The sequence below is a fragment of the Meles meles genome, chromosome 11 (assembly GCF_922984935.1).
Source record: "Meles meles chromosome 11, mMelMel3.1 paternal haplotype, whole genome shotgun sequence".
NCBI classification, from domain to species: Eukaryota; Metazoa; Chordata; class Mammalia; order Carnivora; family Mustelidae; genus Meles; species Meles meles.
Genome location: NC_060076.1, coordinates 7996481 through 8010399, shown reverse-complemented (window position 1 = coordinate 8010399; position 13919 = coordinate 7996481). Strand labels below are relative to the sequence as shown.

At 55.0% G+C, this 13919-nt stretch overlaps 1 protein-coding gene across 15 annotated transcripts in view; it reads left to right on the top strand.

Annotated features, from left to right (window-relative positions):
* RALGPS1 (Ral GEF with PH domain and SH3 binding motif 1) overlaps positions 1-13919 on the top strand; it is a 274225-nt gene that overhangs the window by 254433 nt on the left and 5873 nt on the right. For 11 of the 15 annotated variants that reach the window (XM_046022361.1, XM_046022367.1, XM_046022370.1 and 8 more), the window contains 5 exons: positions 7245-7328; positions 8610-8715; positions 10511-10603; positions 10785-10890; positions 13526-13617. In XM_046022361.1, coding sequence (XP_045878317.1) covers positions 7245-7328; positions 8610-8715; positions 10511-10603; positions 10785-10890; positions 13526-13617 — 481 coding nt within the window. Of the gene's footprint in view, positions 1-6402; positions 7006-7244; positions 7329-8609; positions 8716-10510; positions 10604-10784; positions 10891-13525; positions 13618-13919 lie in introns of those variants that run through there. The other 4 variants (XM_046022369.1, XM_046022365.1, XR_006820740.1 and 1 more) reach the window with 3 other exon arrangements.

The following is a 13919-nucleotide window of genomic DNA, read 5'->3' as shown; positions in this document are numbered from 1 at the left end:
AAGTAGGGACTGTGGACACTGCCCTAGGCTAGCCTCGAGCAAACCTCAGGCTTCTCAGAAATCCAAGAGGGAAGAGAATATTTTAGACCCATCAGCAAGAGCTAACAGGTGCTTCTTTTTATGCCTGATTTGGCACTGACGTGAGAACAAAAATATTAGCCTGAGAGTTCATTTTAAATGGAATATTTAAAAATAGGAGCAAAACGGATGATAAGACGTGACCACATATGTATGTACAAAAGTATGTCATGTCGCTCATCTCGGTTCTCTCTGAGTTCTAGGGCCACTGAATGAATGTCCTTCCTTCATTATTTTTCTATATTCTCCACATCTGCCACAATGGGTACATGTTTCTTTTACACCCAGAAAAAAATTAACATTTCTTTAAAAAAAAAAAAAGAGTTCATCAGAAACATTTACTGATTGGTTTTTTAAGAGGTAACATATGAAAAAGCACGTCACAGAGCTCATCGCGAAGCCCTCAGCCATCCGTCTCGTCTAGCCCAACATCAGCCGTGTGTGAGGAAGCGCCGGAAACGGGTGGCGCAAAGGCAAGGAGGAGGCAGAGGGATCCTTGGGGACGGGAGAGGCCAGAGTGACGGTCCCCTCTGAAGCAGAGCTGTTTCCCCTTCCGGTGGGGTGGGGGGGGGGGGGCGCAGGGTCGCTAGTCGCAGCTCCCGGTCGGGTTGGGAGATGGAACAGATCGATGATGCCAGGTCCGCAGAGGGTCCTGAAGCCGCGCAGCTCTCCATGGGAGTGTCCAGCGTGGTCCCCGAGTCAGACTGCAGGGTCAGGGGTGGCTTCCTGTCGAGGCGATGGTTAAGCAGCAGCCCAGGGACATTGGTGAAGAGGACCACTGTGGGCCCTCGAGAGGGGTCTCGGGATCTGAGGAGGCTGTGAGGCCCGCGTCGTGGGCCGGGATGGGAGGTGGCCCCGGGCTGCTCAGTCTGGCTCTTCCGCGTCACTGCAGGAGAGGCGGACTCGGTGGTATGTCCTCGTCTCCAAAGCTCTTAGTGTGCCTCTCCATCGAAAAATCGCCGTTTGGCTTCCCGATGCTGCCGACAGCGCTGGGAGAGGCCTGGGGTCAAGATGGCCAGCTCTCTGTGACCTTGGGCCTGTCTCTCAGCCTCGGAGCGGCAGGAGCCCCAGCTCTACGTGACGATGCTCCCAGGATACACGGAGCTCGTAGGTGGAGCTGCTGTGCTTGGGAACTTTGACTTTTTTGAGAGTTTCACTCAGTGGTACCTCTTGGCAGCAGGCAGGGGATGCAGGGGTCTCTGGGTGGGGTGAAGAGGAAAGTCCCCAGATGGCAGTTCAGTCGTCACGGGACAGAGGAGCCAGGTGTGGCTGGCCTCCAGGGTGACAGGGAACTGTGGGGAGGACCCGTCTAAGAGGCTGCTGCAGACAGTCGGCCCCGCAAGCATCCCAGGGTGCCAAGGAGGGTGGGCGATGCAGTGTTTCCATGCGTGGGGTTCCTTGTTCTTAGCCAGTGGAATCTTCCATCTTTAGGGAGACCCCAGGGAAGTAGAGTCATGGCACCAGATCCCCCAGCCTGCTACCTCCAAATCAGAGCTTTTAAAGACACCCTTTTCCTGTCTTGAGACAATCAGAGGACTCTAGAAGATGGCCCAGGTTTGCTAGGGTACAGAGCCACCTTCTGAACCCCAAACTCTGCAGCATTTTAAGAGATGGAGGGCCGGTCTAGAGGCAGTCCTGGTGGTGAGGGGTCCCTTTAACTGAAGTGCAATGTGAGAGTGGCTGTTTTCAGGGTGACTTTCTAGGAGGGTCTCACTGCCTTCCTCCCACCCCTGTGGCCAAGGCCCAGGAATCTCCAGGCTCATGTCCCGCCCGCACCCACCCATCGGTCTGGTTTCCCAGCTCCAGCTTCCTCCGCCTCCTGTGTCAGCCTAGTGGGACGATGTGCCAAGCTTCTGATGCGGGCTTGCCCCAAAGATTGCTGCCTTGCTTTCAGCAACAGACCCTGAAGTCTGGACAAGGAGGCTACCCAAGGAGCTCAGGCTCCTCTGAGAGAACAGTGGGCAGCAGTCCCTGGGCCTTTGGCTTGACCTTGTCCTTGGGCTGCAGTGGCTTCACAGGCAACTGAGAAATCTCAGCCCGCAACCTCTCCTCCAGTACCCACATCCCCTCAGAGTCGGGTCCTGGACAGCGGGCGGGATTTCTTTCATCTTGAGTCAGTCCTTCTCCACATGTATCTGCCACACCCTCCTCTGGCTCTGCAGACCAGGTTTCTAGACTTCTCAGCTCACAGCGGGGAAGAGGAACACCTCGCAGCACCCACGTTTACGTGTTACAGCTTCATCCAGCCGCAGAGCCTGACTTTCCTTCTCTCTCTCACATCTGGTTCCTAATTGCCATGAGAGAACATCTGACTGACCTGGCTTGGATCAGGTGTTGTTCTGTCCACTCAGCTAAACATGCAGTTCAAATGTGGCTCCTAGAGACCCACTCAGTAGATCAGGGACATTGCCCAGAGAGAAGTGAGTGAGTGACTTACAGCAGTAAAAGTCCGTGGCAAGTACTGCTGGAAGGGACGTCCCAAGGTCCAGCAGAGCTCAGGGTGGCAGTTTCCTGCCTGCAGATGAGGTCAGTCTTCCGAAGTGGCTGGGACCAAGCTCTGGCCTAATGGGACGGCTTCCGTTTAAAGTTTGCTGGTACAGGTGGACACATGGTTGATGAACAGCATTTCCTGGGCCCTTCCACAGGCCCACTCCTACCTCAAGGGGCTCTATGTACTTGACATAGTAGAATGGGGCGGAGGACCCTACTTCTGCTAAGACAAGGCTACTAAGACCCCAGTGTAATTATTACCAAAGACTTCTCCCTATTCCGCAGCTTCCTAAACCAGCAACAGGGACGCGGGGCTTTCTGAAATTTAATCTCCATGATGCTACCTAACATGTACCTAGAAAACCGCTGAGGGGAAGATGGTTTCAGACCTGCCTCGGCTAGTCTGCGTTCTCCTGATGCTCTTGGCCCAGGCAGGACCCTGGCTGCTTCTGCCCCAACAGCTCTATCCACTCTTCCTCTCCCTAGTGTTGTGACCTTGGGCAAGTTACTCCACCTCTCCAAGCCTCAGATGCCTTATCTATAAGATGGGGTTCAGAGTAGAGCCTGCCTGGGGCGCCTGGGTATCTCAGCCAGTTAAGCATCCAACTCGTGATCTCAGCTCAGGTCTCAATCTCAGGGTTGTGAGTTCAAGCCTCACATTGGGTTCCCTGCTGGGCGTGGAGCCTACTTAAACAAACAAACAAAAAATAGTGCCTGCCTAAGTATTCCTTATTTTCAGGATAGAAAATCCCAGTGTGATTGGACAAGATAATAAACAAGTACCGCTTAGCACATTGCCTAGCACCCATCATCCCCATCACCACACCATCATCCCTACCGTTCCATCCTCATATCCCCATCATCACTGTCACTTCGTCGTTCCCATCATCCCCATCATCCCCATCATCTCCATCATCCCATCCTTATCATCACCATCATCCCCATCATCTCCATCATCATCATTCCTGTCATCCCCATCACCCCATCATCCCATCCTTATCATCCCCATCACCTCATCACCTCCATCATCCCATCCTTATCATCTCCACCACCCCCATCATCCCCATCATCTCCATGATCCCATCTCTATCATCTCCGTCATCATCATTCCCGTCATCCCCATCATCTCCGTCATCCCATCCTGATCATCCCCACCATCCCTATCACCCCATCATCTCCGTCATCCCATCCTTTCCATCCCCAACGTCCCCATCACCCCCTTATCTCCATCATCCCATCCTTATCATCCCCATCCTCTCCATCACCCCATCATCATCACCATACCGTCATTCTCGTCAGCCCATCCTTATCATTATCGCCACTGCCACCACCATTATCATTTTGTACAGCATTTGGGACTGACGTGTTCTACTTAGTTGCCAGCCTCCACCTTCCCCAGACCAGACTTCCCATGAGTAGGGTTGGCTGCTGCATCCTTCCTCCCCACCACTGCCCAAGATCATCCTAGAGAGGAAACAGTAGAATGGCCTCCCTGGGGCACATTACTTTCAGCCACATTCTGCCCTGGCATCATGCTGGGAAAGGTGTCCGTGATTCTGGAGTGGGAACCCCCATGTTCGTCCAAGAGATCCTCTGACTTCTGAGTTTACCAGATATGACTGCCCGTTCATTTTTTCATTTTTCTGGCCCTGAACATTCAAATAGCAAATCTCAAAGCAGGGCCGTGATCAGATTGTTTCCAGGGGCTGAAGATCCTGGCTCCTCTGTGCTGATTCTAGCCTGCTTGGGTCCAGCCAGAGTCACCCCAACCGTCACAGCCCTCCTCCAGCCCTGCAGGGCTCCCCTGGGGGCGAAGGCTGGCCACCACAACCCTGGCTGTTCTGAAAGCTGGCCTTAGGGAAAAGTCACCATTATGCTGACCTTCACAGCCAGGGGCACTCCTCCAGGGTTCAGGGAAGCAGGCTCTGACTTCCCTACTGGGAGCAGCTTGACAAACATAGGCCCTCTGCTCACACAGGAAAGTCAGCCTCCCATTGTGAATACTTGAGTCTCCAACCCTAATGGCAGGCCAGTGCGGTGCGCTCAGTGGATTCACCTGCCTGAGCCTCTGTCTCCTCATCTAGGGCAGGGCGGGAACAGTGCCCCTCGTGGAGGCTGGAGGAGTGGCGTGTCTCATGGTCCCCAGCTGATAAATGGCAGCGACTCTTAAGCGCCAGTCTCCAAAACCCCCGGAAGATTACTCTAGCACAGGGACGGAGGGCCGAGGGAGCTGTGATCCCACCCCGGGAGATCCGGGGCCCACGGCTGCTGGGGCCATCCGGTCTCACAGACACGGACAAAGCCCGATCAGTGTGAGCTGCAGCAGAGACCCGCAAGAGTGGTGCCTCCGGGAGGAAAATGCCCCGACGCCACCCACAGGGTAGACCCAGTCCCCGTGACAGACTCGACCACATGTGGCGCCTCAGCCTCCCTGCGACCCTGAAAGGCGTGGGAGGAGCTTGGGCTGTAGAGTCCGAACAGGGTTCAGATCCTGGCTTACTGGGCTTGTGCCTTGGTCAAGTGTCTTCACATCACTGAGCCTCAGTTTCCCTATTCTGGGGAAGACAATGAGCTTAAATAAAGCTCCAGTGAGATGGTTGAGTGTCGTGGCCTTGCACGTGCAAGCCTCACTCACCAGTGAGCTCCGCACCCCTGCATTCCTCCCACCAGCCCAGCGCACTGGGGAGCACCCTGTGCCTTTTGGAAGGACATGGAGAAAGGCTGCTTAAAAGGCTAGACAGGCTGGAAGATGCCGAGTTAAAGCTCCCCTTTGACAAGTGTCAGTCAGGCAAACGTCTGCTGAGCGTGCAGCCGTGCACTATCTCAGAAAGGAGAGGATGGAGGGAAGGTAGCAGAGGACGGAGGGAAGGTAGCAGAGGACGGAGGGAAGGTAGCAGAGGACGGAGGGAAGGTAGCAGAGGACGCCAACCACGTGCCCCCGTTGGTGGAACTACTGGACATCATGGACCGCCCCCTGTCGCCGCAACTTATCCTTGGGCACCAGGGCAAGAAGACAAGAAGAAAGGTGGAGAAGAAGGGGCCAGAGGACCCAGCTCTGGAAAGGGAGGCTCCATCTCCGACTCCAGACAGGTCGCAGCTCAGAGCAGGAATCCAGATCAAAGGGGGAGATGTCCCCTGGGCACGAGGAATGTCATCGCAGAAAGGTTCGCTGTTGGACCCTGCCCCGACTCCTAGGAAATCTCTGGTAGTGGCTGGGCTGGGGAGGAAAGCACCTGGAGGCAGCCCATCGCGAGTCCTCGGAGCAGCCTGCTTCCGCACGGGGCTATGCCATGTTGCAAGGGACTCGGCAGTGTTCCGGTAACGGTGAGAATCCTGGAGCTTTCCATAAGTGAGAGCAGATTAGTCATGACCTGTGATGTCCCGCTCACTCACTGCACTGCAAGCCTCTTTCTGAATTGGTGGGGGGAGGGAGGAGGCGATCCGGCCCGTGGGCTGGGAATTGGGCGAGCTGGGGCCTCATCCGCGCCACGGCTCGTGGTGGGGCTGGGGTCAGCCTGGAACCATCATCTGTCACCCAGGTGTGACAGGCTGAGAGCCGTAACCTCTGAGAACTTGAGGGGCCAAGCAAATGCTATGGCTTTTTACCTAAAGAGGGGCTGACGGGCAGCTGGCCTAGACAGCCATCAGACTCCCCCCTGCCCTGAACTTGGGCCTCTGTACAACAGACCCAAGATGGTCATCAAGAACTGTTCCTTCTCAAGTGGAGGACCGAGGGGCAGGGAGCCACGCGAGCCCGCCTTGGAGGCACCTGAGCTCACTTACGCTAGGACGGACCTGCCGCTGTGAATGAACGTGTCCCCCCCACCCCGCCAGGTGTCCGGTGCCGTGGAGCCGTGTGCAGCGACCTAGGACTGGCAGCAAGGAACTGCAAAGGCGGTCCTAACCTTGTCTGACCTTATAAATTGGGTTACGTTCCTGTTTGGCCAATGGGCCAGGAAAGCAACGACCCAGGGAGACGCCGTGCTGCGGGGGTGAGCAGGTGTTGGAGGACCACATGGACACAGGAAATCATCCTGCTGAAAGAGGAAAGGAAGGGTGAAAAGGAGAGACAGAAAGATGGAAGCCTCCCCACCCCCCAAATGGGTTAAACTTCTCACTCTGGAAGCTGAACCTTCCCCTGCAAAGGCTCCCTTTGCAAAGGGACACCAGGTGGGAGAGAAGGCAGAGGAGCAGCCCACCGGGAGAGGGCAGGGGTCCAGCGGGGGCCAGCAGAGGAGGCGTCCGGTGGAGAGGACACAGCAAACAGAGGAATTCAGCTGTGTCCTGGTGAATGAGGATGGTGCGCACCCCCCCCCAAACACCCCCCGGGCCCGACATGCAAGACTGCCCACAGTTCTGTGTGCCCTTGTAATTGGATTCACCATGACTGTTTGGGCTGGACGGCATTTTCTATTAAACATGTCGGCTTCACACTGGGTAAGTGCGTGTGCCCTGATTTTAGTCACCGTCTGACACGCACTGATGGTGGCTCCGGGGGCGTCGTGTTCCCAGACCTGGCAGCTCCAGATGTGTCTGCAGCTTGATGTAGGCGGTGCGGGAAGAGCTGGGGTCGGAGCCTCCTGAGCCGATGCTCACAGAGTCTGAGATGCCCTTGCTTCCTCCGAGTGTCTGGTGGTTCGCGGTTGTTGCTAAATCTCACCCATTTTCTTCTGAAGCAGGGGACGTCTGTATGCCACGCTGGGGCCCAACTGGCGGGTTCCGGTTCGGAATTCTCCCAGAACGCGGAGCTGCGTCTACAGGTATCCATTTGTTGTGTGCTCATTTACTCGACAGCTAGCTCTAGGCCGCTTGGTGGACGCCGAGTGCTGTGCTCGCGGCTGCTGGATAAGCCACAGTCCAAGAGGCTGCTGCCATGGGAAACAGAGACTGAACCGATAATCCCAGATCCCTGATGGTCCCAGAGAGGAGGTGGGCTGTTCTGCGAGGGGAGAGCTCGGAAGGCCTCTCTGGAGAAATGACTGGAAGAGTGATAGGAACGATCCAAATACAGGGAGGGGAGGTGTAGGGATGAGAGCACCCCAAGCCAAAGGGAGGCAGGAAGAGCAGGGCGGCTTGGGGAGTGAGAGGTGAGGGGTAGAGATGAGGCTGGGGAGATGGGGCCCAGCCAGGGGGCAGGGGTGGGGGAGTGACAAACAGTGGCATGACCAGGTCGTCATGCTCCGTGGCATGGAGAGCTGGAAAGCATGCAGGAGGAAGGCAAGGCTGGCCTGAGGGAGGCCAGGGAAGAGCATTGGGCAGTGGCTCAAAGGGAGAGCAAGTTCTGGCCTAAGGTGGGGGGAGTGAGATGGCTGAGCGGGGCCGTCAGGCATACGTAGGACGTGGGGTTGGTTCATCCTTGGGATCGAGTAGGTTGGAGGGGTGGAGGGGTAAGAGGAGAAACCCCCCAGGTCTCTAGTTCAGGCAGCCACGTGAATGGTGGTACCGTTTACCCACCTATGGAGGAAGAGCAGGGCACCCAGTTGAGGGAGATTCCTGTGGGAGACCCCTACCCAGTGACCGGAAGCCATCCAGAGCCTCTGGGCAGGTCCCAGCCGGTGCTGCACTTGGCTGTCTTCACCTGTAGGTGGCGCCCGAAGCCCTGAGGCAAAGGCACTGGGCTTGGCGGCGCTCCCTGGTCCCGCTTCTCACTCCACCGCCACCTTCCCACGCTTGCTCACTGCTTCTCCAGGCTGCTGCCAACACAAGGAGGGGCTGCTGAGCCCCAGGCTCTCCAGGTAGAGAGGAAGGTAGAAGCTCGGGAGGGCCAGGAGGAAGCCACCGCGGAGGTCAGGAGCAGGAGGCCGTGCTCCTGGGGTCTGGGTTACAAGAAGCTCTGCACCAAGCCTAGGGCCTGAGGCACTTGGAAAGGCAAGGGGAGGTGAAAGTTCGCAGCCGTGGCCGGCGCAGGGCCACCTGCCCCGACCACGTTGAGTCCTCTGGCCTGGCACAGCATCATGGACTTGGCAGTGGGGAGCTGGGAGGGAGGGGGCGCCTGAGCGCGGCTCCTCCAGGACAGTGTCTGACTGGTGGTCTCCCCCCAGCCCCACAGGCCCGTGCATCTGTACGCTGGGGAGCTCGGCCACAGTGCCCACCATGGAGGGGCCTCTGAGGAGGAAAACTCTGCTCAAGGAAGGCCGGAGACCCGCGGTAAGTGCAGACCCACCTCCGTCCAGAGGCAGCAGGGCCCCTGGGGAGGGCCCTGGGCTCTGGCCCTGGCTGTGCCACTGAGAGGGCAAGGGCCTAGCTCCCCACATCTGTAAACTGGGATATAATAGTGCCTAGGTCGCCGAGGACTCGGCAAGACTGTCACGGCCGTGCACACAGCGAGCACGTGGTGACCCAGAGCTGTGACGAGGGCAGTGGAAACCCACAGACCCCGGGCGTTGGGTTGAAACTGCCCCTGAGAGGACCGGCACAGCCTGCACCCGAGCCCCAGCCGCAGGTGCCCTCTCTCCCGTGGCAGCAGCATCAGGAGGCCTTTGAGGCTCTACCACTTGTTCCCAGGTCACCTGTGCCAGACCCCCAAGTCACTGGCTCCATGACCTACCCCAACAACAGGGCCTCAGCCACATGCAGGGACCCCCGAACTGTTACCACGGAGCATCCATACAAGAATTTCCTACCAGCAGACAGTGGGCTGCGTCTCCAGGCGGCATCCGCTCCCATCTGCTCTGCCCTCCTGCTCCTGCTCTGGCCCTTGCCCGTGGAACCCCCTGAAACCACCCCCTCTTACCTGTGCCCACCGTGAAGGTGCCAGGGCACCAGCCCAGCTGTCCCCTCCAGACACTGCCCTGTCTGCAGGTGCCAGTGGCTCATGGGTAAGGGGAGTCTTCACCCTGGCCCTAGGCTTCATCTAGGGCCCAGATTCTCCCAGAGCATTCTGTGACATGGGGCCCTGGATCTGGCCTGTTGTATGGACCTGCCTGCTTCTCTCCCACACTTAGAGTTCAGGCCTCGGTCATTCTGAGTCAGGGCGAGACAGCGTCCCTGCCAGCAGAGTTTTCCCAGATGTTGGCCAGCCCGGTAGTGAGTGATGCAGCCAGTCCAGTGGGTCGTGGCCTGTATTTGTGAGCAGAATAGAGTAGAATGGAAAACAGCAGCATCCCATATGTACAATAAAGCTACGTTTGCTTCATGAAGCTTCTTTCAGTTGGACACGTGTGTGCATGTGTGTTATGGACATGTGTGGGTGTCGTCAGACGCGTCTGACAGCCCGCGCTGTCACTTGCCAGCCCCGGAGCTGCATCCAGCGTGGAGAGGGGCTCTTGTGGGCTGTGATTCGGAACGGTCGGCCTCGCTCCTCTCAACCTGGTTCCTTGCAGGATCCGATACTTGCTTCACCTTTGCAAACCAAAAGGCTCGTTGAAGTGATTTTCCCTAAACTCAGGAGCAGAGCCCCCTGAAGAGGGAATCCCAGCCTTGCTGCCTAGAGAAGCAGAAAGAATACCTGTAGCTCTGCTCTGTTGGCTTCTCCCCCTTGGAACCCTGCAGACTTCCCACGCGCTGTCATTCAGTCCCAGCCCCAGCACGCCAGCGCAGATACTATGGTTCGACTAGCCTATGGTTTGGCATGTCCGTGTTTTGAAAATGTTTTTCCCCAGGACCTTCTTGGGCCCAAGTCACCTGAACACACAGAAATTAAGCCTTGGCATTGCTTTAAACAAGGTGAAAAAAATGCAAGGCTCTCGGAGTAAAGGAGCCAGAGAGGGGAGTCAGGGCTCCGAGCCCAGAGGCGCTGATGGGGAGGCTCTCCCTCCCCCAGGCCCCGGCTGTGGTGACACGGATGCCTGTGGGGCCAGGGGGAGAGATGAGGCCTGCGCTGGCACTGGTTGGCAGGAAGGGGACACCCTTCCACCCACGTGGCTGGGAATCAGGCAGGGAGGGGGGACTCCACCCCCCCCCCACATGCAGCGTTACCACCCTGCCTCCCCTTCCTCCGTAGCTGTCCTCATGGACCAGGTACTGGGTCATACTCTCGGGATCCACCCTCCTGTACTACGGAGCCAAGTCCTTGCGGGGCACAGACAGAAAACACGTAAGTCCCAGGAGAGGACTCTCCATACTGGGACTTCAGGTGGTGTGAGCTGGGGGGAGGGGGCAGGGGGAGGAAAGCAGGGGAGGGGGCAGGGGCGGGAAGGAACCTTTCCAGGCCCAGCTCGGCTTCCCCAGGGAGCGAGGGGCATGGGCCTCCTGGTTATACTGTTGTTCTTCCCCAGTATAAATCCACACCCGGCAAAAAAGTCTCCGTGGTGGGCTGGATGGTGCAGCTGCCTGACGACCCCGAGCACCCCGATATCTTCCAGCTGAATAACCCCGACAAAGGTAGGCAGCAGCCCCGGCCCTGGGTGCCCACGACTTCCCTCCACCCTGTTCTCCTCATCTGCTAAATGTGCATTTTGAAACAATAAGAACTTTGGGGGCTGATGCTTTCCCTTTGCTTTAGGTTGTGATCAGAGGGCACCACACCAGTTCGTGAAAACTGCTTAGATCACAGTCAGTGTAACCACTGAGCCGTGGGCATGGCACGTGGCTGCAGGAACCCTTTTGTGGCCTCACCTGTGGCTTCTGGGGCTCATCATCTTTGAAGCTACAGCCTTAGGGTCTGGGAATAAATAATATAATGCTGCATAAGGCAGGGACCATGTGGCTAGAAGGGTCTTGGGTGTTGGGAGACTTCAGAGACATCCCTGACATTACCTGTGCCATGAGACTCTCACAGTTTCCCAGTCCAAGGCCAAATCAGAGAATTTTTTTTTTTTACAAAAGCCCCAACTTTAACTTGTCTGGTCATCCCGCATATCTTCCTGGTTCCATCTCCCCCACGTGACCATGTTGCGTGGAAGGAGAGGTTCTGGGCGCCATCTTGTCCAGAAGCCCTATTTGCATGGGCCTTGCTATCAAGGAAATGGAAATCAGAACCACAGTGAGGTACCACCTCACACCTATCAGCATGGCTAAAATCAGAAAGACAAGAAATAACGAGTGTTGGTGAGGATGTAGAGAAAAAGGAACCCTTGTGCATTGTTTGTGGGAATCTAAATTGGGGTAGCCACTGTGGAAAAGAATACGGAGGTCCTTCAGAAAATTAAAAATAGGAATACCATCTGATCCAATAATTCCATTACTGGGTAATTTCCTAAAGACAATGAAAACACTAATCCAAAAAGATAATCACCCTATGTTTATTGTATTATTGATAATGGAAGCAACCTAAGAGTCCTTTGATAGATGAATGGAGAAGGAAGATGTGATCACACACATAAACACACCATAAAAATATTACAAGCCATAAAAAAGAATGAGGTCATGCCCTTTGTGATAATGCAGATGGACCTAGAGAGTGTTATGCCAAGTGAAATAAGTCAGACTGAGAAAGACAAATGCAATATGATTTCCTTCGTGTGGTATCTAAAAACAGCAACAACAAAAAACCAAATGAATAAACAAAAAGCAGTCTCAGACGTATAAATATAGAAGATAAGCTGAGGATTTCTAGAGGGGAGGAGATGGGGAGCTGGACAAAATGGGTGAAGGGGAATAGGAGATAGAGGCTTCCAGTTTTGGAATGAATAAGTCATAGGAATATAGTCAATGATATTTTAATAGAGTTGTATGGTGATCGTAGGAACTGCACTTGTGGTGAGCATAGCATAATGTATAAACTTGAATCACTGCCTCATACACCAGAAACTAATGTAACATTTTGTGTCAACTGTACTAAAAAAAAGAAAGAAAGAAAGAAAGAAAGAAAGAAAGAAAGAAAGAAAGAATAGCTCATGCTTGTCTTCTGGGTAGCCCATGTCACATGACAAAACCCCAAAATACCGGGATCTTGGGTTCTGGCCAGGAAAAGTCACTGGGACTGTCAGGCCTCCAAGCGTCTTTACATCTCAGGAATGTTCTAGTGCAAGGTTCACGTACATACAAACCACCTGTGGAGCTAGTAAAAATTCGGGTTTGGATTCAGTGGATCTGGGCTAGAGCCCAAGCTCCTGCATTTCTACAAGCTCCCGGGTAATGCCGGTGATGCTGCCCTGGAGAGACCGCGGGGTTCCAGAGTTGTTAGCTGGGAAGTCAGAAAACAGGAAACCTCCAGTGGCCCAGGGACTGGAGAGGAGGGGAGCCAAGGTCTCTGCTCCACGTCCGAATGGTTGAATGCACGCACAGCTACACACACGTCATAGCGTGTCCCGGTCTGGTCGCCCCTGGAATTCCTTCTTCAAGCTTCCAGGCTTGGGTTAGAAAGTTCTTACTTCTTAAGGAAGTAAATGTTGGGCCCCCAGGAAAGCACTGTCCCCAAGCAGAGGAAAATACGATACAGAGGGTGGCCAGGGTCTGTGGATAGAATTCAAGGGGTTTGTGAACTCGAGTGGTGAGAAAAAAATGACATCTTTTTTTCCCTATGGACTCTCACGCCTGTGTTTACAAGTATAGATACTAGAATGTTCACAACACCCGTGATTTTATGTTCAAGAAAAGCCACAGATATTTTCTTATCACATATAGTTGTCAATTTCTCAGAGTGGCTCCCATCTCTGGAATTACAGAACAGTGTCGGACCTGCCCCTAGATCTTGGTACTTGTCCATCAATAGAGGAGCACGTCTAGAACTGGATCGCTCAAGTGTCTTTTAGTAGTTGGTAACTACATTTCAGTGGTATTGATCTCTGTCTCTCTTTTTTTAATGCATTTGAAAATGTTATTCTGAGGAGGTTCCACAGGCCTCACCAGAGTCCAGTGCACCGTGGCCCAGCAGTGGCTAAGGGCCCCGGTCCACAGAGACACCCCAGAGGCACCCAAGGTTCTGCCCCTGCAAGCCCCAAGCTTACACTGGGTTTCTCCTGACCTTCGTTGGTTTGGTTAACCTAAGTTCACGTTTATCTTCAGGCTCCCATCACAGGCAGACCCTCCCCTAAGACCCTCCCTCTTTCTAACCAACGGTTTCTCTGCCCATCAGGCAATGTTTACAAGTTCCAGACTGGTTCCCGGTTTCATGCAATACTGTGGCACAAGCATTTGGATGATGCATGTAAAAGCAACAGGCCTCAGGTAAAGTCACCGAAACCCTGCTTGTCTCTGGAATATCCTCTCCCACCCTTGGGACTAGGGGTCCATAGAAAACAGGGCTCCTTCCTTCCCTCAGAGCCTCTCAGCTGTGCTCCCCGGCATTGGCTTTTGAGCAGCCTTTTTCCAGGAGACAGGGCACCCCCTCTGCTCAGCTTAGAGCTAAGTCCGGCTCCAGACCAGAACTGTGAATCTGGTCCCCTGTCTTTCCCACTAAGGGAAACAGCACCGAAACATCCATCGGGCACCGTTGGGTGGCAAGGGCGATATGGTCCCAAGGATGAGGA